Source organism: Phacochoerus africanus, chromosome 2, assembly GCF_016906955.1.
Source record: "Phacochoerus africanus isolate WHEZ1 chromosome 2, ROS_Pafr_v1, whole genome shotgun sequence".
Classification (NCBI taxonomy): Eukaryota; Metazoa; Chordata; class Mammalia; order Artiodactyla; family Suidae; genus Phacochoerus; species Phacochoerus africanus.
This window is the reverse complement of record NC_062545.1, coordinates 121,766,321-121,789,978: the sequence shown is the minus strand read 5'-3', so window position 1 is coordinate 121,789,978 and position 23,658 is coordinate 121,766,321. Positions and strand designations below refer to the sequence as shown.

General features: G+C 40.0%; 1 protein-coding gene across 2 annotated transcripts in view; it reads right to left on the bottom strand.

Annotated features, from left to right (window-relative positions):
- LEO1 (LEO1 homolog, Paf1/RNA polymerase II complex component) overlaps positions 1-23,658 on the bottom strand; it is a 36,764-nt gene that overhangs the window by 997 nt on the left and 12,109 nt on the right. For both annotated transcript variants that reach the window (XM_047766338.1, XM_047766339.1), the window contains exons 3-11: positions 22,392-22,496; positions 19,024-19,118; positions 17,936-18,081; positions 17,175-17,259; positions 12,957-13,051; positions 12,285-12,419; positions 10,769-10,904; positions 8,388-8,574; positions 6,113-6,210 (exon numbers count right to left, since the gene is read on the bottom strand). In XM_047766338.1, the coding sequence (XP_047622294.1) occupies positions 6,113-6,210; positions 8,388-8,574; positions 10,769-10,904; positions 12,285-12,419; positions 12,957-13,051; positions 17,175-17,259; positions 17,936-18,081; positions 19,024-19,118; positions 22,392-22,496 (1,082 nt within the window). The remainder of the gene's footprint in view (positions 1-6,112; positions 6,211-8,387; positions 8,575-10,768; positions 10,905-12,284; positions 12,420-12,956; positions 13,052-17,174; positions 17,260-17,935; positions 18,082-19,023; positions 19,119-22,391; positions 22,497-23,658) is intronic.

Below are 23,658 nucleotides of genomic sequence, written 5' to 3'. Positions count from 1 at the left end.
ATAAAATATTAATTAAAATGAAATGATACTAAATATGACAATCCAATATTGTCTTAATTTGACTTCTCACCAAAAATTAAACAGGGGGAACAAATGGTTTCAAGGTCCAAGATGGGGAAGGACAGGCAGCTTACCACCCTGCCCAGGATGCAGGGTATAAACTGACATAGCCACTTTTTCTGAGGGGCCCTATGCCTGGCCCTTTGAAGAACATGATATCGTCTGACACTTGTTTCCTTCCTAATGGGCCCAAATGTCTTCCCACAGATCTGAAGCCACTGGCAAATTCAAAGTGAAAGTTATGAATCCAGAGGAAGAGATCCGGAAGTCTTCCTACACTTACGTCCTAGCTGGCAGCAGTAAGTTACCCCAACAGTAAGACAGGAGGATGGATCCTGCCCCCAGGCTGTGACAAGTCTCCTTCCTACTCCCCAACCTGGAACAAACCCAGATACTTCCCCCGCAACCCCATGTCTACATGGGCAAAGAGCACATTGACTCTTACCACCACTTATCTCTTCATTTATTTTCACCTGAAGAATCTTATCTTGAACACTTTGCATGCAAGCCTGACTGTGGCAACCTTCCCCAGGTAAACTTCAGTGTATGTGGTCTCTTCAGCTCTAAATTCTTTAATAGGTTTAAATTTGACTGAATAAAGAACTGGCAGGGTACTTCTAAAAGGTGGTAGAGCCTGCCCTAAAGGACCCTAGATAGGGCCCAACAGCTGGGAGGTCAGGAGCCAGGTCAAAGCTCTGAAAGAGAAGTTGAATCAGCACCAGTTCTAATCCACTGCCTAGGGTAAGACACTGTGGAATTCTGCTTTGAAAAATCCTTCTAGGACTGACTTCCCTGGCAGCCAAGGCAAGTACAGTAAAGAACAGCAAAGGCACCAGGCCTGCTATTCCCAGGACTTAGAAAGTGAGTGACAACCTTCAAGAGACCTCATTTTGTGAAATTAGGGACATGAGATTATGCCTTACTGAACATAGCTGGAATAAATCCCTATGCCATGTAAATGCAACAAATGACAAAAAAATACTCATGTTAGACGATAAGGCTTGCTAACATAGCCATGAATTCAGGTCCCTAGAGACACAGGAACAGGCAGCCCACAGTTACGATGGAGCTGCCTTCCAACAATTTATTTTTAAAACTAAAACTCATAAACCAGTTCCAGAGTTTATTTAACCCAAAATATACCTAAGAATATACATTAAGAAGGTTGTTCTAAAGTATAAGAGACCAATAGGAAGAGTTGTCAAGGCTTCTAGGAAACACATTCAGAATCCCAATCGTGGGAAAACCACACACTGGAGGGGATGCTGAGCCATGCTGGTTTCAAGTTGCTGATGGCTCCATAAATAGCGAGACTGACAGGTAAGGCAGGGTTGCTAAGGGAGAAACAGAGGTTGCATGAGGCAGAGCTGAGGTGGGGTGGGGGGGAGGCAGAGAGACTAGCAAAAGAAACAGATCACCAGCACCATGTTCACTGGAGGTAGTCCTCAGCACGTCACCTCTTTCATGCAAGAAAGCTAAGGCCTGCCCATAATGCCCTTCCTTCCTACTGTCCGCATGTTCCTTTCCACAGGGGTCTTTCCCTCTTCCAGTTTCTCCTCTACTTCTGGAGAGGTTTAGGCTTTCTAAAGTTTTCACTGCTTACAAAAATAATGTCTAGGGGAGTTCCTGTCATGGCGCAGTGGTTAACGAATCCGACTAGGAACCATGAGGTTGCGGGTTCAGTCCCTGCCCTTGCTCAGTGGGTTAAGGATCCAGCATTGCCGTGAGCTGTGGTGTAGGTCGCAGACGTGGCTCAGATCCCGCGTTGCTGTGGCTCTGGCGTAGGCTGGTGGCTACAGCTCTGATTCAACCCCTAGCCTGGGAACCTCCATATGCCGCAGGAGCGGCCCTAGAAAAGGCAAAAAGACAAAATAAATAAATAAATAAATAAATAATGTCGAGGTTTTTTGCAACTTAGACACTGCTGAGGGAGGAAAACTATAAAACAACAACACTACAAGACAGTGAGGATAAATCCCACAGAAGAGATGAGGAAACAGATTTGGAAATGTGAGATGACTCGATCTACCATTTCAGGCCAAGATGCAGTAATCCAGTTCATTCTAATCCTGACCCAGGCCCTTTGCCTCCATATCAAGGAATGCTTGGATGACAACGGTGGTCCTCTGGTATGGGGAACTCAGGGTCTGAAAACTTGCCATCACCTCAGAGGAATACCTAGGCTCATGGCGTGTGGTTGGGGGTTGGTGCACAAATAAGAGGAGGGACCTAGAGCATGTATGATCCCTTTCCTCCTCTCTCCCACTGTAACCCACACCAGGACTCAAACTGTGGCAAAGGGGGCAGTGGGGGCAGCAGAGGCAGGGGTTGGGAGGTTGGGAGGTCCAGGCTGAAGTAATATCTCTTTGTCAGGAAAGGAGGCACAGAGAGTATTTGGGTGAGAAAGGTAGAGGGTAGTGAGGAGGCATTTGCAAGAGACATTTTTAAGTCAGGCTGGTATAGGTTTGCAGTTGCCCAGTCTAGAAGAAGGCTATTTGGTGGATCACATTTAGAATTCTCATTTCTGAGACTAGGAGTAAACAGGAGTCCATGGCACTTATCAATTTTCATTCATAGTTTCTGCTTGCCAAGAAATAAAATACCATCTGCTTAGATGAGGATTCATGTTTGCCAATAGTTCAACACACTATAAATGCATCATTAAGATGTTTCCCATCTAATTTAAAACAAATCTGTTCTAGAATAATTTAACAATTTTTGTCTAGTTCCTAGCAAGCCACTGCCCACAAAAAAACTAGGGAATATTAGATGTTCTGACTAACAAACAATAATGCAAGAACAAAATTCGTTTTCACATGAGAAAAGCTCACAGAAACTCAGTTCTCAGAAGGTCAAAATGATCAAAATACATTAAAATCATGAATAAAAGGAACACAACAATGTTCCTGCAACATGGCAGGACAATACTTTGAATAACCCTCCCTGAAAATAACAACGATGAAAAAAATGTAAACAAACCAATGCGATGGCATGAAATGAAGGTATAATCAGAGGCCAAAAATTAAGCAAAAGTAAGAAACCAGAGAGATAAGGCAGAGCACTAAAGCAGACTTTCTCCTTGAAGACCTTTACCAAACTGTTATGAACATGAGCTTTGGTTTTTATGCTTTGCAGGATACTGAGGTCAGGAGACAAAGGCCAAGTGGAACAGATTAATAGCAGACCACAAAGGACTGCATATGTTAGTGTTAAGGTGAGTTAGAAAAAAGCCCAGGCTCATTTCTCTGAGGCGGGGGTCAGCAAACCCTTTTGGTAAAGGGCCTGATAATAAATGTCTTAGGATTTATAAGACATAAGGTTTCTGTTGCAACTAATCAACTCTGTCACTGAAGAAGGAAAACATCCATAGACAAGTACATAAAATGAATAACCAGGGGTAGATTCCAAAAAAAAAAAAAAACCACTTTATCTGATAAAATAGGTGGCAGGTCAGAAAATAGGTCAGTGGGATGTAATCTGCGAATCTCTGTTCCAAACACCTACAAGGATAAATGCTTCCCCCCTCCCACCGCTTTTTTTTAGGGCCACACCTACAGCATATGGAAGTTCCCAGGCTAGGGGTCGAATTAGAGCTGCAACTGCCAGCCTATGCCACAGCCTCAGCAAAGCCAGATCCGAGCCACATCTGCAACCTACATTGCAGCTTGTGGTAATGCTGGACCCTTAACCCTCTGAGCAAGGCCAGGGATTGAACATGCATCCTCATGGATACCAGTCAGGTTCTTAACCTGCTGAGCCACAATAGGAACCCCAAAAGGATAATTTCTAATCTCAAACATTAGAACTAATTAACAGGGGATAAGACAAAAACTAAAAATTTCTAGGAAAATTTAAACCCAAAAGCCAGTGGAGTTCCCATCATGGTGCATTGGAAACAAATCCCACTAGGAACCATGAGGTTATGAGTTCGATCGCTGGCCTCGCTCAGTGGGTCAAGGATCCAACATTGCCATTAGCTGTGGTATAGGTCACAGATGCGGGTCGGATCTGGTGTTGCCTTGGCTGTGGTGTAGCCTAGCAGCTGTGGCTCTGATCAGACCCCTAGCCTGGGAACCTCCATATGCCGTGGGTACGGCCCTAAAAAACAAAACAAAACAAAAACCCAAAGGCCAGCACTCATACTTCCAGTAAAACTAAAAAGACCTTATTCCAAGAATATAATTTAAAGTGGTCCTAGGTGGCAGATGCCCAAGGTATCTGGAAGAAGCAAATACATATTATCTTTGGAGAAATCTACCAAACTAGTTCACAAAAATTCCCATTGATCTGAGCTAAATAAATCAATCATTTACTCACAGAACACATGGAGAAATAAGTCATCATGAAATAGGGCTGGCAGAAGTAACAGGTGGTAAAATCGCACATATAAAGACTTTAGACACTGGAATTATCAGACATAAAAGACCATACATGTAGGTTTAAAATATTTAAGGACATAAAAAGAAGAAATTGAAAAATAAGAGTTAGGAGCAGGATTTTTTTAAATGACCAATTTGAAAAAGAAACTAAACCTCTAGAGATAAAAAACAAAGTAAGAATACAGCAAAAGAGATTAACAACATGTTAGAAGAAAGAAGCAGTGAACAAGGATCTGAAGAACTATCCTAGAATGAAGAGAGATAAAGACATGGAAAATATAAAAGATGGACTGAGAGTCATGGAGGATAAAGTGAGAAGGAATAATATGCATCTAATCAGTTTCATGAAAAAAGGAGAGACAGAATGGTACAGAAATAATATACGAAGAATTGATGCCTGACAAATTTTCACAATTGATGAAAGATACCAATCTACAGATTCAGAAAGTCTAACAAATCCCAGTCAGAAAAATAAAAATACAAAATACATACCACAGAAAAATTCAAAAACACCAAAGGTAAAATAATCTAAAATAAAATAATCTAAAAAGACAAATAAGTAAGTTATGGGGATGTAACATACAGCATGCTGACTACAGTTAATAATACTGTATTGTACAGTTTAAAGTTGCTAAAAGCAGAGATCTTAAAACTTGTCATTACAAGAAAAAAATAACTACTGCAGTGATGAATGTTAATTAGACTACTGTGGTGACTGTTTTCCAATAATATACACATACATTGATCAAATCATTGTGTTGTACACCTGAAATTAATATGAAGTTATATAATGTTGTATGTCCATTATTTCTTGAAAAAAGACTTAAAATTTCTCAGCACCTGTACTCTTATAATTTGAAAAGGACACTGTTAAAAATAGAAGTTAAGGAGTTCCCGTCGTGGCTTAGTGGTTAACGAATCCGACTAGGAACCATGAGGTGGCGGGTTCAATCCCTGGCCTCGCTCAGTGGGTTAAGGATCTGGCGTTGCCGTGAGCTGTGGTGTAGGTTGCAGACACGGCTCGGATCCCTTGCTGCTATCACTCTGGTGTATGCCGGTGGCTACAGCTCCAATTCGACCCCTAGCCTGGGAATCTCCATATGCCACAGGAGCGGCCCAAGAAATGGCAAAAAGACAAAAAAAAAAATAGTTAAAATTCTTTTGAAATGTCATTATTTCAGTAATACATGGAAATTTATTTTACTGAATCACTCAATACTATTTAAAATACTAGTTCATCTAAATAAAAAGAAAACAGATCTTTCTACTATAACTATTTCTGTAATTAAAAAAAAATTGAAAAGAAAGAAATAAATGAGTTACAGGTTCTGATCTACCCACACTAATGATTTCTAGTTCTCTAGTGGAGCCTTGGTATTGCAGGGACACATGTCTTCTCACTGGCCTTTCCATATACCTGGCATGCCCACCCTGGCTTATTACTGTAAGCTAGCGTTCTTCTTCCAACACCCAGCAAGAGTGCTCCTTCTCTGAGCAGAGGGATCAGACCTCCTCTGAGCCACTCCCAGTCCTGTTACTAGATTTATCTCACTGAACTTCAGTGAAGCATGTAGGCATATGTCTCTGATCCTGGGCTATGAGGTCCTCTTCATGCAAGGAACTGACCTGTGGGTATAGGATGAACCTCTAAAACTGAATAAATTTGGTTTTACCTCATCACTGGTGAGTTTCTTTGCTTTGAGTAATCTTTGAGCCTTATCTTCTTCTGATCCCTCATCACTGTCTGATGAATAGATTCTGGCCCGTTCCTCTGAAAAAAAAAAAAAAGGAGTAAGATTTGTGAATGACTTTAAAAAGACAGTGATCTGGAAAAACACTATCTGAAATAAATCATACAAATGTCTTCTTAGGTCTCCCAAGGCAATAGAAATAAAAACAAAAATAAAAATAAACAGGACCTAATCAAACTTACAAGCTGTTACAAAACAAAGGAAACCATAAACGAACAAACAAACAAACAAACAAAAAACAACCAGGGGAAGAAAAGTGGAGCTGGAGGAATCAGGTTCCCTGACCTCAGACTATACTACAAAGCTACAGTCATCAAAACCATATATACTGGCACAAAGACAGAAACAGAGATCAGTGGAACGGGATAGAATGCCCAGAATTAAGCACATACACCTACAGTCAACTCATCTATGACAAAGGAGGCAAGAATATACAATGCAGAAAAGACAGCCTGTTCAATAAGTGGTTCTGGGAGAACTGGACAGCTACATGAAAAAGAATGAAATTAGAACATTTCTTAACATCATATACAAAAATAAACTCAAAATGGATTAAAGACCTAGATATAAGACCAGATACTATAAAACTCTTAGAAGAAAACATAGGCAAACACCTCTGACATAAACCATAGCAATATCTTCTCAGATCCACCTCCTAGAGTAATGACAATAAAAACAAAAATAAACAAATGGGACTTAATTAAACTTCAAAGTTTCTGCACAGGAAACAGCAAAGGAAACCCTAAACAAAACAAAAAGACAACCCACAGGATGGGAGAAAATATTTGCAAATGAAGTGACTGACAAGGGATTCATCTCCAAAATTTATAAACACCTCCTACTGCTCAATACCAAAAAAAAAAAAAAAAACCAGCCCAATCAAAAAATGGGCAGAAGATCTACACAGACAATTCTTCAAAGAAGACATACAGATGGCCAAAAAACACATGGAAATATGTTCAACATCACTCATCATTAGAGAAATGCAAATCAAAACCACTATGAGGTACCACCTTACACCAACCAGGCCATCATCAAAAAATCTACAAACAATAAACGATAGAAAGGGTGTGGAGAAAAAGGAACCCTATTACACTATTGGTGGGATTGTAAGTTGGTGCAACCACTGTGGGAAAACAGTATGGAGATTCCTCAGAAAACTAAAAATAGAACTATCATTTGATCCAGCATTCCCACTCCTGGGCATCTATCCAGAGAAAACCATGACTCGAAAAGACACATGTACTCCAATGTTCACTGCAGCACTACATACAATAGCCAAGACATGGAAACAACCTAAATGTTCATCGACAGAGGAGTGGACAAAGAAGATGTGGTACATGTACATAATGGAATACTAGTCAGCCATGAAAAAGAAAGAAATAAGGGCATTTGCAGCAACATTGGTAGACCTAAAAATTATCATGCTAAGTGAAGTTAGACAATGAGACACTAACATCAAATGCTTTCACTGACATGTGGAATCTGAAAAAAGGACACAATGAACTTCTTTGCAGAACAGATGCTGACTCACAGACATTGAAAAACTTATGGTCTCCGGAGGAGACAGTTTGGGGGGTGAGGGGATGTGCTTGGGCTATGGGATGGAAATCCTGTGAAATCAGATTGTTATGATCATTATACAACTACAGATGTGATAAATTCATTTGAGTAATAAAAAAAAATGGAAAAAACAAAACAAAACAAAATAGTAACAGTAACTGAATCCCAACACTGTTCTGAAGATCAAACAGGACATGTGTTTTGACTTGAGTTATCCTGAATAAATGTTAACCATTATAAATTACTGGTACTTATGAAAGAAGGGAATGTGCCCAGGATAACTGTGAAAGAAAACACATGTATTCTCTGAAAAATTGAACTTCTTGGTTTCTAATTAGTAATTAAAAAAAAAAAAAGCTGAGAAAAGTTCAAAATATAATTGGCAGACTTTCAAACCAGAAAGCAGAAGCTTGAGGACAAGTCTGAAAGAGAAGCACAAGCAGCCTCAACCCTTTCTGGCTGATGTGAATGGATCCCAGAGTGACTTGCCATTTAGACCCTGAAATGTCTCACTCATTCACGCTGGTTCTTTACAACTAAAATGTGTGGTGACTGGGCATTAAGAGTAAGTCAAATGCAAAGATAAAATCCTGGACTTCGGAAATGGTGAAATTTAACTTCTGCACAAACTCACCTCGAATGCCCCCTTTGTATCGGTTTTTAATGGCAGCCAAGCTGATGGACTCCTCGCCTTCCTCCTCCTCATCATATCGATCAGGTTCTAGGTAACTAGCGCTCAGCCCCCGCTGGTGCTGTTTCTCTCTCATTCGGCGCTGCTGAGACTCCCTACGAATAGAAGCCCGCAAACGTTCTTCTTCTTTCTGTAAAGAAGCAAATAAACAGCTGAACTTAAAAAAAAAAAAAAAAATGTAAAGGCCTCCCCCAGGATAACATCTATGTCCTCAGGGGGCAGTTCTCTCCAAGTCACAGCTCTGCTACCACACAGGTCATCATCTTGTTTGGTTCCCGGGCATGAAGACAACACAAGGGTGAAATGAAAGCCTCCCTCACAGTACCCACCCTGTCAAAAGTAGCACAGGCATGGCCGTGAGAGCTGCAGTGTCCCTTGTGCTGCCAGGCAGAGCCCAGAGAGCAGCAACGGGCCTGCGGAAGCTCATCCAGACCCAGGGGGTGCAAGAGGGAGGCAGTGTCTCTTCACCTGAGACAGATCCCTGACTTGCCCAGGCTCCACCAGACTGACTCCACCAGACTAGCACAGCTCCTGACGGTAGGTCAGGGAGGTGCTAGTAGGGGAGCATCCCCAAGTTCCCAAGTAGAGCCTTCATTCCCTTCCATTTGCCTGGCTTTCTGCACAAAAGTGTTCACAAGGCAGGGCCAGGGTATGAGAGATCCGGGATATTTTGGCATTGTTTTGATTCCTCATTTGCTTGTTTTGTACTACTGCATACAATTCTAATCATGCTATTAGACACTGTTTCATTAAGTAGTGTGTGGTTGTACTGAGTACAGAGTAAAAATCACTGTCAGTAGAACAGGGATTAAGAACAAATTAGCTGATTCCTTGTGTGTTTCCACAGAAGCTGGGGAAGTGAAAAAGGGCGTGGGGCATCTCTCAAGGTGGTCCTGGGGTCTGTAGGTACATCTAGCTTCCCTACTTTCAGGAGAAAAGGTAGGGAAATGGGGCAAGAAGTCAGACTCCAAAGCCAAAGCCCCCACACACTACTGGGTTAGGGGCTGCTACTGAATCTGATGTAATTAACGTGCCTTGTAAGCAAAAAGCAGGGCCTCAGATGTAAACCTTCAGCTGACAGATTACTAAGAAAAGCCCTGAGGTTGTCCCCATCCTGGCTTAGTAGTTAACAATTACGACTAGGAACCATGAGGTTGTGGGTTCGATCCCTGGCCCCGCTCAGTGGGTTAAGGATCCGGCGTTGCTGTGAGCTGTGGTGTAGGTCGAAGATGTGGCTCGGATCCTGTGTTGCTGTGGCTGTGGTGTAGGCCGGCGGCTACGGCTCCAATTAGACCCCTAGCCTGGGAACCTCCATATGCCGTGGGTGAGGCTCTAGAAAGACAGAAAGAAAGGCCCTGAGGCAACCAAATGTCTTAGCCTCACCAAGCCCTGCAGCAGTAAGGAATTAAATCCAAGGAAGGCAGTGGCCAGGATATAGCAGGGATCAGAGAGAATGAGACTGTACCACTGCTCAGCTTCTCAGAGCAAGTGCTTCACAGAAGGCCAAAGGTATCAATCCAAGCCACACACTCCATCATTTATAGACAATGCCCCAGACATGAGTTTATGTCTGACATTTAAATCAAATTTGAAAATCTACCAGGTAGAATGTTATATACTGTCCTTAAAAACCACAAGTTATTCTTTCCCTGACTCTCCTTTAGGCACTCTCCTATTTGAATTTCTGATCTATTTATATTCTACTTAGACTAAATCTCTAGCATTTCCACTGATTTTTGACATGGACTCTAAAGTAGATATAGATGATTTAATCATCTTGAAACTATTTGTGAAAGTTAAAATTCTTTCAGTCACCAGTTTGTTGAACTCTCAGGATTTGGTGGGAGAGAACCTGAGCCAGTGTTCGTTTTAGGACCACTGCTGTATCACCCGTTTGCCAAATGCTTAGGAAATGAATCCAGCTCCCTGTCCTACCAGCTGGAAGGAAAAGGTGGGTCAACACAAGATGATGAACAACGTTCTTGGAAATGCTATTCTTTTTTTTAACTTTTTTTTTTAATCTTTTAGGGCCACACCTGCGGCATATGAAGTTCGCAGGCTTCAAATTGGAACTGCAGCTGCCGAGCTATACCACAGCTGCAGCCACAGCCACAGACAGCAATGGGGATCTGAGCCATGTCTGCGATCTATACCACAGCTCAAAGCAGCAGCAGATCCTTAACCCACTGAGCAAGGCCAGGGATCAAACCCTCATCCTCATGCGAACTAGTTGGGTTCGTTTCTGCTGAGCCACACACAATAGGAATTCTGGAAATGCTATCCTTAACAGAACAAAATACCAGGGTAAAGCTCAGGCAACATACCTTAATCATTTCTGTGCGTTGACATTCAGGATCACGACCAGCCATTGGTAAGATTCTAATCTTCTGTGTCTTTGAACATCTATCTGCAAGTGACAGGGTCATCTTTCTATGTGTGGCACTGTCTGTAGAGTGAGGTCTGCAGGAAATGAACAAAAACATCTCAGTAATTCCAAATACAATTGTAAGCCAGTTATATCAAATTCACAAAAAAAGGAGTTCAGGGGCCATTTTCTATTTCTAGGAAAAATAGGAAGGGGTACAAAACAATATACCAGGTGGGGATTCCAAACTGCCTTCATTCATTTACTCAAACATTCTTTGAAGTGAAATATAGAAAGCTGGAGTAAAAAAGGCCTGCACAGCATGATCACCCTCTAAAGCAGCAAACGGATGGACTCAAGCTGCATTTACTGAATAAGTGCCAACCACGAGCTTTTGTATTACATGTTATATGATTTCATTTTCACAACTCCTCTATAATTATTACATTTTAAATATTAGAAAACTGAGGCAAAGAAAAGTTGAGAAAGTTGCACAAGGTCATGCAAGTGGAAGTGGGACTCAGATACAGGTCTACTGGAACCCAAAGCCTATAATCTTGACCATTACAATTCTCAAAAATCTAAGTCATTACTAAGAATATTGTGCCCTTGGAGTTCCTACCATGGCTCAGCAGTAATGAACCAACTAGTATCCATGAGGATGCAGGTTCAATCCCTAGCCTCACTCAGTGGGTTAAGGATCCAGCGTTGCCATAAGTTGTGGTGTATGTCACAGACGTGGCTCAGATCCTGTGTTGCTGTTCCTGTGGGGTAGGAAACAGCAGCTACAGCTCTGATTCAACCCCTAGCCTGGGAACTTCCATATGCCACACCTGTGACCCTGAAAAACAAAACAAAATAAAACAAAACTACAGGAACATTGTGCCCTTTCCAAGGGCAAGCATTACTCAAAGAGGATGGTTTGCTTAGAATCAAAAAAAGAAAAACATGAGCATTTCATTGCACTGCCTCCAATGTCTAGAGAAGGGGAATGCTCTCTCCAATTGAGCTGAGTATCTTGGGCTACTTGGGGGCCACACCCCTGGAGCAGTAATGGATGCAGAGCCTAAAGAGCAAAATGACCTCAGCCTGCATACCCACGTACACAGCCTTTCCTCTGATCGCATGCATACTAACAACCTGTAATTATGAGTTAGTCTCTCAAGTCAGTTTTACTAAAAAGAAAGGCACTCTGACCAGCAAGTATTCTTAGATTTCTTGGCAGTTATAGTAATCACTGGAATTAATAAACTGACATTCTGGTTAACATAACAGTCTCCTGGAAGTTTGGTTAGCATGACCTGGTTCCCTGTGAAACAGCAACTTTTAGTGTGCTTGATGAAATGCTGAACCAGATCTTGGTCTTCAGTGAACTATACCATAAGGTTATGCCAATCAAGAGTGAGGCATTTTGAACAACATTTATATTTTACTGCTTTTTCTATAACAAGGAGTAGGTTGATGAGAACTGTTACCTGAATGTGAGTTTGGTTTTAAAGACGGCTTGTCCCTGTAGACCAGTACCTTGTCTTATAAAAAGGTGGTTGTGATCACCCTGCAGTGGAGCCTTGTAAACATCAAACACCTCATTGCCTAAATGCAGGGACATGCTGAAAAAAAGGAACACTTGACATGTTAATCATAAAGCTTTCATTCTATCATTTTACTTTACTTAAAATGTGATTCAGATGCAGCTTGCTCCCCTTACTCAGAATTCAGAAGGAAGAAAAGATCAAGACATGATGTGGAAAATGACCTACATAGAAATAAAACATGCTGTAAGCTTATGTTTAGAAGTAGAAAAGTGCTATGACATTCCCTCAGCCACTAGGAAAGGCAGTTTTACTAAAGTGTCAACGTATCGTCAGTAGCACACAATGGGGAGGGGTGTTGGACTACCTCTTCCGGACTATTATGCTGTAGCCAAAGAGGATGATGACATTTCCAGTCTACTTGTAATTTCTCCCACCAGCCTGTATGGCCCGCAACTACCTATATTTCTCTCAGGATTTCTACACTATTTAAGGGGCTAAACCATGGAAATTCTTTAATAAGAGGTATACCCCAAATAAGGTCTTATTCTAAAACTGGATCCCTCCCAGCCACATTTTGGGTAATTTCCACACTCTTCAGGCATTTGTGCTCACCTTCCATCTGACCACTTGACTATTCGAGCATTGCTTTCTTTAATTTCATTTCCTTCTTCATCTCGGCGTATCCTCCATCTTATAGTATTTTCCACCTGTTTTAAAACATGAGTGCTTTAGAACATTGTAGTTTGTGCTTCTCCTCTCCTCAAGGAACACATAATCATAAAATTAGCATGCAAAGATAATGACAAAAAAACAGACACTGAAATCCTCTTATTTTAATCACATAGAGATGTTGGATAAAATAACAACAGGAAGAAAAATAATGCTTAAATGCATTTCTGAGCATCTAGTGCTAGAACCACAGAGGGAGCCCAGGGCAAGAGCACTGAGCAGATGCTCAATCTGTAGTAGCCTCTACAACTTTTAAGACAGAGTAAGAGTTAGAAGGACAAGAAATAAAGCTTGACGCCAAATGAGAGAGCAATTTAGAATTAAAACTCTCTATAAAAGCAGGTTCTCTCACAGAGCTAAAATCTCAATAAAAATGGGACCAAAAAATTCTGCCTACTGGCCTAGGGAGGTAGGGAAGTTCCCCGCATACAAGTAAGGAAAAAAAACAGCAACCAATGAAAAAAAAAAACTTAGGTTTGAGCAGGTTTTTACAGTCTAACTTTACCTTAAATTTATGGGGCAATGGGCAGGGGAGGGAGAAATACCAGGAAGATTTGAAAAATATTCAAAGGCTTTCCAAAATGAAAATCACTGTTACTGAAATGAAAAACTCAATGGGACTTCTGGGAAAACAGAGCATACTAAATGCACATAGTTTATTCTTTAAAAATTTTTGTTTCTTTCTTTTTAGGGCTGCATTTGCGGTCTGGGCTAGGGGTCAAATTGGAGCTGCAGCTGCCAGCCTATACCACATCCACAGCAACATAGGATCCAAGCCACGTCCATGACCTACACCACAGCTCAGGGCAATGTTGGATCCTTGACCCACACTGAGCGAGGCCAGGGATCGAATCAAACCCACGTCCTCATGGATACTAACTAGTCAGGTTCATTACTGCTGAGCCACATATGGAATGCCTAAATGCATGTAGTTTATCCCTGCTGCACCCTGGAAACCCAATAAAGTGACAGTAAAGAATTTAAAAAAGGATACACTCACAGGGATACACAAAATGTGAATTAAGATGGTATCAAAGAAAAGCCAACCTTTTGAAAATTGACAGGTCTAAGCTCAAGATTTCCTATGCCTATGTCCTTACCACCAGCCCTAAAAAGCAGCTGCTCTCACTCCCAGTCAGATTTTTCTGGATCTTCTCTGCTACTTGTAGCCTTTGCAAATGATTTCCTTCCAGTTTTTCCCTCTTCCTTCTATATTCCTCACTAAATAAACAACTATGAAGCTGGCTGACTGAAGTACTCAAAAATATTCATGGAGTTCCTGTCATGGCGCAGTGGAAACGAATCTGACTAGGAACCATGAGGTTACAGGATTGATGCCTGGCCTTGCTCAGTGGGTTAAGGATCCGGCATTGCCATGAGCTGTGGTGTAGGTCACAGACAAGGCTTGGATCTGGCATTGCTGTGGCTGTGGTGTAGGCCGGCAGCAATAGCTCCGATTAGACCCCAAGACTGGGAACCTCCATATTCTGTGGGTGTGGCCCTAAAAAAGGACAGAAGACAAAAAAAATATATACATACACACACACACACACATATATATATATATTCACGAATTAAGTATGATGTCATACCTAAGATTTGTTTCAAAAGAGTCTGAGTAAGGTGGTATGGAGAACATAGTTGAAACAAGATGTCCAGCCTGACAATCACTGAAGTGAGTGATGGGTACATGAGAACTTATTATACCATTCTCACTGTATTTGTATATGTTTAAAATTTTCCTTAATAAAGAAAACAAAACAAAATGATCTGTCACCATTCCTGCCTTCCCTCTCATACAAAATAGGTTAGCCACATATAAATATGAAAACACATATGGGCCATAATTAACTGAAAAATCATTTTGAAAAATGCTTCCTACTATAAAGTGATTCAAATAATGATGCTATGACAGGATACACTGCTAGGTTTTACCCTACTGGGATGAAAGACAAACTAAAGTACTTCTAAAGCCAGAGGACCTCGTAGAGGTACATAAACTATACCTGGTCCTTTGTTCATTAAAGAATTAATTATACCACCAGCTGACTCTTTTAAGAATGGTCAGCCTAGGAGTTCCCACTGTGGCACAGTAGGTTAAGAATCCAACTGCAGTGGCTCAGGTCGCTGTGGAAGTGTGGGTTTGATCCCTGGCCCACTGCAGTGGGCTAAGGAATCCAGCATTGTTGCAGCTGTAGCTTGGATTCAATCCCTGGGCCAGCAACTTCCACATGCCACAGGTACGGCCATCAAAAAAAAAAAAAAAAAAAAGTCAGCCTAGTTTCAAGAATATCACTCAAGAAACCAAGGTTCCAGGGTTATTTTCCATCACACACCAAGGTTTTAAAAAACAACAGCCTGCTATACACTGACATTTTGTATTCTAAGCACCAGGATTTTAGAATAAAACATTTATTTCTAAATGTTGATGCTTATACTAGCATCTGGTATTATATGGTCTTAAAATATTGCAGATAGGAGTTCCCACTGTGGTGCAACAAGATTGGCAGCATCTTGGGAGTTGCTGGGATCCAGGTTTGATCCCCAGCTGGCATAGTGGGTTAAGGATCCTGCACTGCCACAGCTGCAGCTTAGGTGCAACTTTGGCTTAGATCTCATCCCTAGCCTGGGAACTCGATATGCCACATGGCAGCCAAAAATGAAAAAAAAAAAGGTAGATATATTGTCACTCACTGATGTATCATGATAGAAGGTGGAAATGAAAAAAAAATCAATAAAAAGTAAATAAATAAGGAACTATCACATTAATTTATATAAATGATAGGGAAGAAAAGCAGTAGAATAATGCCAGCAGCACTAAATCAGGCATGAAAAATTCACAGTGCTAACCCTAAATCAATAGATATACATGTTCTGAGGGAAAATATTATGAAATAACCTAATGGAGACTGGGGGGTGGGGAAGCAAGGAAAAGGACAGCAAAACAAAAACAAAAACAAAAACAAAAAATAACCAGTCTAACCACCGTATTTATTGATCATGTGATATTGACCAAGTTAATGGTCCCTGTTTATCTCCATTTTCTTTCTCATTTGATCTTCATTTCCATTAAGAGGAAGAAGTAGTCAAATTTCACTGAAAAGCTTTGGAAACCCATGTGTTTTTAGAGAAATCACCTCATATCAAGATTCTTTATGTACTTGAAGAGATGGAATTCTTCTACAAGTTCAGTCCCTGAATTCTAAGAATGCCAGAGTGCTGCTTCTTAATATTTTAAAACCATGTACAATATCTACTGGGAAAAAAGTATTTACAGGGAATCCTTCATATTTAAGAATCTAAAATGCATAGCTCCAGTTTCAGCATCATGAGATCAACTGTTTATTGTTCTTTTCTACAACTCAGCTCTAAAACTGTCTGATTAAGCCTCTATCCTCCTTGATTAAAGGATTAGAGGACCTCCTTGGATAAAGGTAACCAGATAGTACAAGGTGTCACAGAGAAGCATTAATAAGAATTTAGCACAGTAAAAAAAAAAAAAAACAAAACCTCTCCTAATAGTGAACAAGAACCATTGGAAAAAATACAAAGAGAGCCATATGATGAAGTGTTAGGTACTAGTTATAAATTCTCCTTTTGTATATGATTTATCCATAGATCAACGAGCCAGAAGAATTTCCCCTTGTAGGAAGTTGCCAGAACTTAACCCATAGTACACAGAGAGGTAGACCAAACCACAGTACAACTTATTCTGAAGGAGGTAGCTAATATATATTTTAAAGTATCAAAAAAGTGTAACAGTGAGAAAAGTGATAGAAAAGTTGTCACTTTACAGAGAAAAAACTATGTATTTTCTTCCAAAAAATATTCAGAAAAGGTAGACAATTTGTTGATAAAACAGGAAACATAGGAGTTCCCTTGTGGCACAACAGGTTAAGAATCCGGCATTGTCACTGCTATGGTGCAAGTTTAAGCCCTGGCCGAGGAATTTCCACATGCCATGGGTGGAGAAAAAAAAAAAAAAAAAACAACAACCAGGAAACATAAAAAATCATTTTTGAAAGCTCTAGTCTCAAGTTAGTATCCCCAGGTTTTACTTTATAAAAGAAAAAAAGAAATAAGCAAAGCACAGAATGGTACCTTTAATTTTAACCTGGTTCGACCTTCTTCATCCAGCATTTCCTCATCTTCAAATTCATCTTCATAATATTGAGGATCAAAAGGTCTACAAGTTGTTTTTAAAATAAACAAATTAATCATATTTCGTAAGGAATAGTATTACTGCTATATAATAACTCTATTAATATATACTATTATACTAAAAAATCATAATAATTAAAAATCATAATGGTCAAACATCAAACTTTAAGGAAGTATTCAAATTACTGCACCTTCTTGAAATTTGGTGTTAATACATGTTGCTTGAAATAAAGTAAGAGCAAGGCCATATATTCAAAATCTTTATTCTTATATAAGTCCTCCAAAGAGTAGGCCACACACACTCTAGCTTTCCACATTATTTTGCTTAGGGAAAATTTTTTAAATTGCACAAGAGCTTGCATGTTACTTAGAAAATAATACTCATCAATACTGTTTAAGTGTCCAAAACCATTAGCTTTTCTAGATCTGCCACAGTGGACATTTGCAGTTTCTACAGCAAATTTCACCATTCTCAATTTCAGCTTTTTCAGGGCTCTACTGGACAGAAAGACTTGTGATGACTTGTGATGTCTGTTAATTCACAAGAAAGTATCAAACCGCAAAAAACAATTACAACATTAAAGCCTCTTTTACCAATAGTCCATACTTTACCTATGGTAAGTATACCTGATTTATTTTTCCAGAGATCCATAACCAGTTTTCCATCCACATTAAAAAACACTATTAACTAATCCCCTTACCTGGGCTCTACACTGAGAAAGTTGGGCAGCTTAACAAAGTACAAGTCATTTCCTAAATCAGTATTTACTTTGGGTATTTCTACTTCTATTCTGGTCTCGGGAATTGGCTCCTCCTCCTGTTGATCCTGAGGCAATCCATTTTCATCCTAGAAAAAGAATCAAGAATTTTAGAGCTTGAGTGACCTTGGAGGTGGTCTAGCTCAACTTCCACACTTTAATTACTTAGGCAGGTAAGAAGTATAATGAGCATGGCCTTAGGGCTAATATCCACCCCTACCAACCAACTCCCCCAAAGCATCGTGGAAAACAAGATCAGTCTGAAAGCACCAAAAAAAGAAAACATCTCTTTCATGATAAATCTGTCTTTCACATATTCACCTACAGACATGCGAATTTAATCAACACTTCAATATGAAGTCATTCTGTTAATTAAAATTGAAGATTATCAACACAACACACTGTTGGCATGAACAAGAAAAACATTTAAATCAGTGGGTCTCAACTTATAGGTCCGTGCAATCTAGTCTCTTACAGTGAGGCACCAATTGCATGCTGGGCGGTTCTCTGTTTTTTCTTACCCCTAACATCTTGCAAAACTACAGTATTCCAACCAGGAAACTGACCCTGATACACGCAGATAAAGAACATTTCCATCACCACTGATATCCACGCTGCCCTCTCACAGCCAAATCCACTTGCTCTTCCCCTCATCCCTCCTTGATCTCAGACTGCCATTAATCCCTTCTCCATTTCTATAATTCTGTCATTTCAAGAATGTCATATAAGTGGATTTATACAGAATGCGACCTTTTGGGGTTTGGCTTTTTCTAACTCAGCCTAATTCCCTGGAACTTCAAATTTTCCACTTACCAATAGTTAAATCCTTTTTACTGTTGAGTATTATTCCATGGATGCGTGTGCCAAGGCAGTTATTTCTACTCCTCCTTATAACCAAGAGTTTCCTACATAACTGAGAAAGTCATCTCTTCACTGTATTTTCATATTGCAATTCAGTTATCAACTTCCTCTTCTCAGCATAAGAGAGACACTTAGTTCTCTCCTCAGCTCACATTGCTAATTTTACTTACAACAGGTTGTCCTGGAGTGGGTGGTTTATCTTCTCCATCACTCCCTGAAGATATATCATCTGCACCTCCAAACAGATCCATGGTTCCATTATTATCTTCAACAGAGGAAAAGTGCAGAGTATTAATATCTACAATAATGATTTTCCAGAGCTATCACTTCAACATGTTCCCAAGGCTTCTCAACCAGATACCTGGAAACCACGCAAACAAAGCTCTTAGCCTGGCTCTCAAAGATCTGACTTGAGTGTCTGTGGAGAGGGAAGTGGGCAGATCCAGTGAAGGGCAAAGCTGCACAGGACATACTCCTTTCTCCCTTCACTTACTACAAAGCCTTGTTCTTCCACTTCCTTTTATTACCCAGGAGCCTAAATATCCTCCTACAGTGTATATATGCAAATCTGGGGCTTAAGAACTCCACACAGGCATATTCTCTACATAGTCCCTCAGGTTCTAAAATTACAGGTCCATGTCTATCCAGATCCCCCTCCTCTCAGGCAGAACTTCATCCAGGTAAAGGCAAAACAATAACAATAACACTCTATCATAAACCAATAAAACAAGATGGCATAGTAGAGAGGGTGATAGAAAGATGGAAAGGGGATCAGAAAGTAGGCTATTTAAAACTGAGATTATAGAAGAATTATGATTATTGGTAATGCCATGGTCTAGGATAAACTGTGAGAGTGAATTACCTTCACTTTGTCTCAGTAACTGATCTGACAAAGTGAAGGACAGATCATTGAAAACGAAGAGGCAACCTATTAGAAGGACCAAAATTCAGAACCCTATTGACACCAAATGCTGACAAAAAAATGTGGAGCAACAGGAATTCTCATTCACTAATGGTGGGAATGCAAAATGGTACACTGACTTCGAAAGACCAATCTTCTTGCTGGTGGAGGGTTTGAAATATCACAAGAATTACCAAAATGTGAGATACAAAGCAAGCAAATGCTTGAAAAATTGGCTCCAACACACTGCCATAGGGTTACCACAAACTTTCAATTTGTAAAATATGTAATGTCTTAAGAAGCATAATAAAGTAAGTGCAATAAAACAATGTTTGCCTCTATCACTCTGTGCTAAAAAGAAATGAGCTATTAAGCTATGAAAGACATGGTGGAAATGTAAATGTATATTACTAAGTGAAAGAAGCAATCTAAAAAGGCTACATACTATTTGATTCCAACTATATGACATTGTGGAAAATGCAAAGCTATGGAGACAGTAAAAAGATCAGTGGTTGCCAGGGGTTAGGCAGGAGGAAAGGATGAACAGACAGCACGGAGAATTTTTAGGAGAGTGGAACTATTCTATATAAGACAATCATGGATCCATATCATCACTCATTCTTCCAAACCCACAGAATATACAATACCAAGAAGTGAACCATGGATTTGGGTGATTACAATGTGTCAATGTAGGTTCATCAATTGTAACAAACCCTAACTCTGGTGAGAGACGCTGATAATGGGGAAGGCAATGCATGTGTGGAGGCAGCGGGTACATGAGAAATCTCTACCTTCCAATTTTTCTGTAAACTTTAAGTTGCTCTAAAAAAAATAGTCTTAATTTTTTTTAGAAAGAAGAGCAGGAAGAGTTCCCGCTGTGGTGCAATGTGATCAGTGGTGTCTTGGGAGTGCTGGTGTGCAGGTTGAACCCCCAGCCTGGCACAGTGGGTTAGGGATCTGGTGTTGCCACAGCTGCAGTTTTGGTTGTGACTGCAGCTCAGATATGATCCCTGGCCAGGGAACTCCATATGCTGCAGGGAGGCCAAAAATGGAAAAAAAGGAAAAGAAAAAGAGAAAGAGAGGAGGAGGAAGAAGGAAAACCACAGTATCAGCAAGTTCATCTATACGATAAAAACCACCAAAACAATATGGAATTCCTTGGTGGCCCAGCTGGTTAAACATCTGCTGTTGTCCATCCCTGGCCCAGGAACTTCCACATGCCACAGGCATGGCTAATAACAACAACAACAACAACAACAAATCACCAAAACTATAACCCTACCCACCAACACTCTCATGTCCCCTCTTGACTATTTCCTTACTAGGTCTTATCACCACCTAACACACTATATTCACCTATTGTATTATTATCACTCTCCCTACCCTACCCTGACCCCACCAGAATGTGGGTTCTACAAGGAAGAAGTCTTTATCTGTTTTGATTATTGCTACATTCTAAGTGCACAGAACAGTACTAGCACAAAGCAGATTCTCAATAAATGTGAACAAAATGAAAGAATACCTTTAATTCTTACAACAAACCTATAAGGTGGTTAGCATCATCTCCCTCTTACAGATCAGAAAACTGAAATATAGTAATTAATTTGACCAAAATCATATAGTTGGAAAGTAGAACCACAGAGATTCCAAAGTCCATGCACAAAACTACTAGCTATAGATCCAAAGATATTTAAGTTAATCCCAGAGTTTACGGTTCTGTCCAGTACTCTCTTTTTCTCTCTAGTTGATTCTCTAAATGTTTGCTTTAGTTATACTGTTACTTATGATAATTTATATAAGCTATTTAACATTAATGCCTAACTGCCATTCAGCACATTATCAGTTGTGCAAAACCAAACTATCAAAATTATGTTTGCTAAAACTTTTATACAACGTCTTTATTGTTTAGTAATTTGCTATTTGAAATGCAGCCATGCGTAGAGATGAATAGGTGGATCTTTTATCCTTATAACAAACCTACTTTACCTAACACTGGGTTTTTATTAACTCTTCATCTAAACCATAGCTTGAAGAATCAGGTTCTTGGAGTTCCCATCGTGGCTCAGCAGTTAATGAATCCGACCAGAATTCATGAGGACACGGGTTCGATCCCTGGCCTTGCTAAGTGGGTTAAGGATCCAGCATCACTGTGAGATGTGGCGTAGGTTGCAGATGTGGCTCGGATCCCACACTGCTGTGGCTGTGGCTGTGGCGTAGGCAGGCAGCTACAGCTCCGATTCAACCCCTAGTCTGGGAACCTCCAAATGCCATGGGTGTGGCCCTAAAAAGACAAAAAAAAAAAAAATTGGGTTCTTCATTTGATATTAACTTATTAAGACCACAAGAACAAGCTGCCCGAGGACTGTCATTATTCAAACTGGAAAATGGACACTGCCACCTCCATCAGAGCCTCAGCCCCTCAACATGAGATTCATTCTGACTATAAATGAAGCAGTTTCTTCTAATTAAGTGTGAGCAGTTTCTCATATCTGTACAACTTCCCTGTGTACACTAAACATAGCCACATCCTTTCCTGTAGGTCTTACAGTCTTGGGAAAATGCCAGGGTTAGGGATATGACTACAGTTAAATACAGAAAGATGGAAATACAGATATATAAAGGGTGTAATTGGAGTACCTTTTGGTACCTCAGTGTCACTATCCGCTTCTGAATCAGATGCAATTGCATTCTTGCGTTTCATTCGTAAAACTTCATCTTCACTATCACTGCCTCTTGCAGATTCTGTAAGAGTAGAATTAGAGGTTCTGCATAATCACAGTCATATTGTTTTGAATTCGGTGTTTTAGAAGCAACATTGGTGATGAACAAACTGTGGTACACCCATAAAACAGAAAACTACTCTATAATAAGTAAGAATGAACTACTGATACATGTAACAATTTGGCTGAATCCCAAGTGCATTACACTAAGTGAAAGAACCTAAGGGAAAGGAAGAAGGTTACATACTGTATAATTCCATTTATAAGACCACATTCCCCAAAACACAAAACTATAGTGACAAAACAGATCAGCAGCTGTCAGGGATCACAGGTAGAGAGGGATATGACTGCAAAAGGAATAGCATGAGTTTTCTAGGGTAATAAAACTATTCTGTATCTTGACCGTGGTGATGATAACACAAATCAATACATGCATTAACATAATAGAACTGTACATATACCCACAGAAATCAGCTTACTGTAATGAGTTTTAAAATGAAATTAATAAAAGGAACACTGGTTGCTGTAAGCAGAAAAACTTGGGAGAATGAGAAAAGCAGTACTGAAACTTATAAGAAAATCAACTGAACCACTGCAGAACTAGTTAAGAGTTTTAAGCAGGATGATCAACTACAAGATCCCTACTACAATCCTAGATTTACATTAGTCTACTAGTATTAGGGAAGTAGTGCACAATGATTCTTAATGATTCTGGTCATAGTACAAATAACTCCACCCAGAACTAGTTATTGAATACTTACTGCAGTCCTATAGTCTATATAGATCTATGTCCATCTATGTCCATTTTCTGACCTGCTCTCCCAAATAAAGCCAAAATGTGGTCATGAACACTATCCTGAGTATGCTTTATGGGGGAAAACCCCCCTTCCCTCCATACTGCAGCTCTCTAGGAAGATAGGATCAATATGTAATTATAATCAATCACCTATAAAAATGAAGCAATCCAGATGATACGTCAGGAAGACTTCCAACCTAATCAAAGTAACATAAATACAAAGAAACAAGATGTCTAATTGTTTTAATATTCCATATGAAGAATATGCTGGATTAAGAAGAACAGTTCAAATGGCTATTAGAAAAGGGGGTCCAGAAGCTTTGTGTTTCCTTCTTTCTCTATGGAATAAAAGTTCTGACCCAAGCACATTTCCCCAGGATAAAGATGC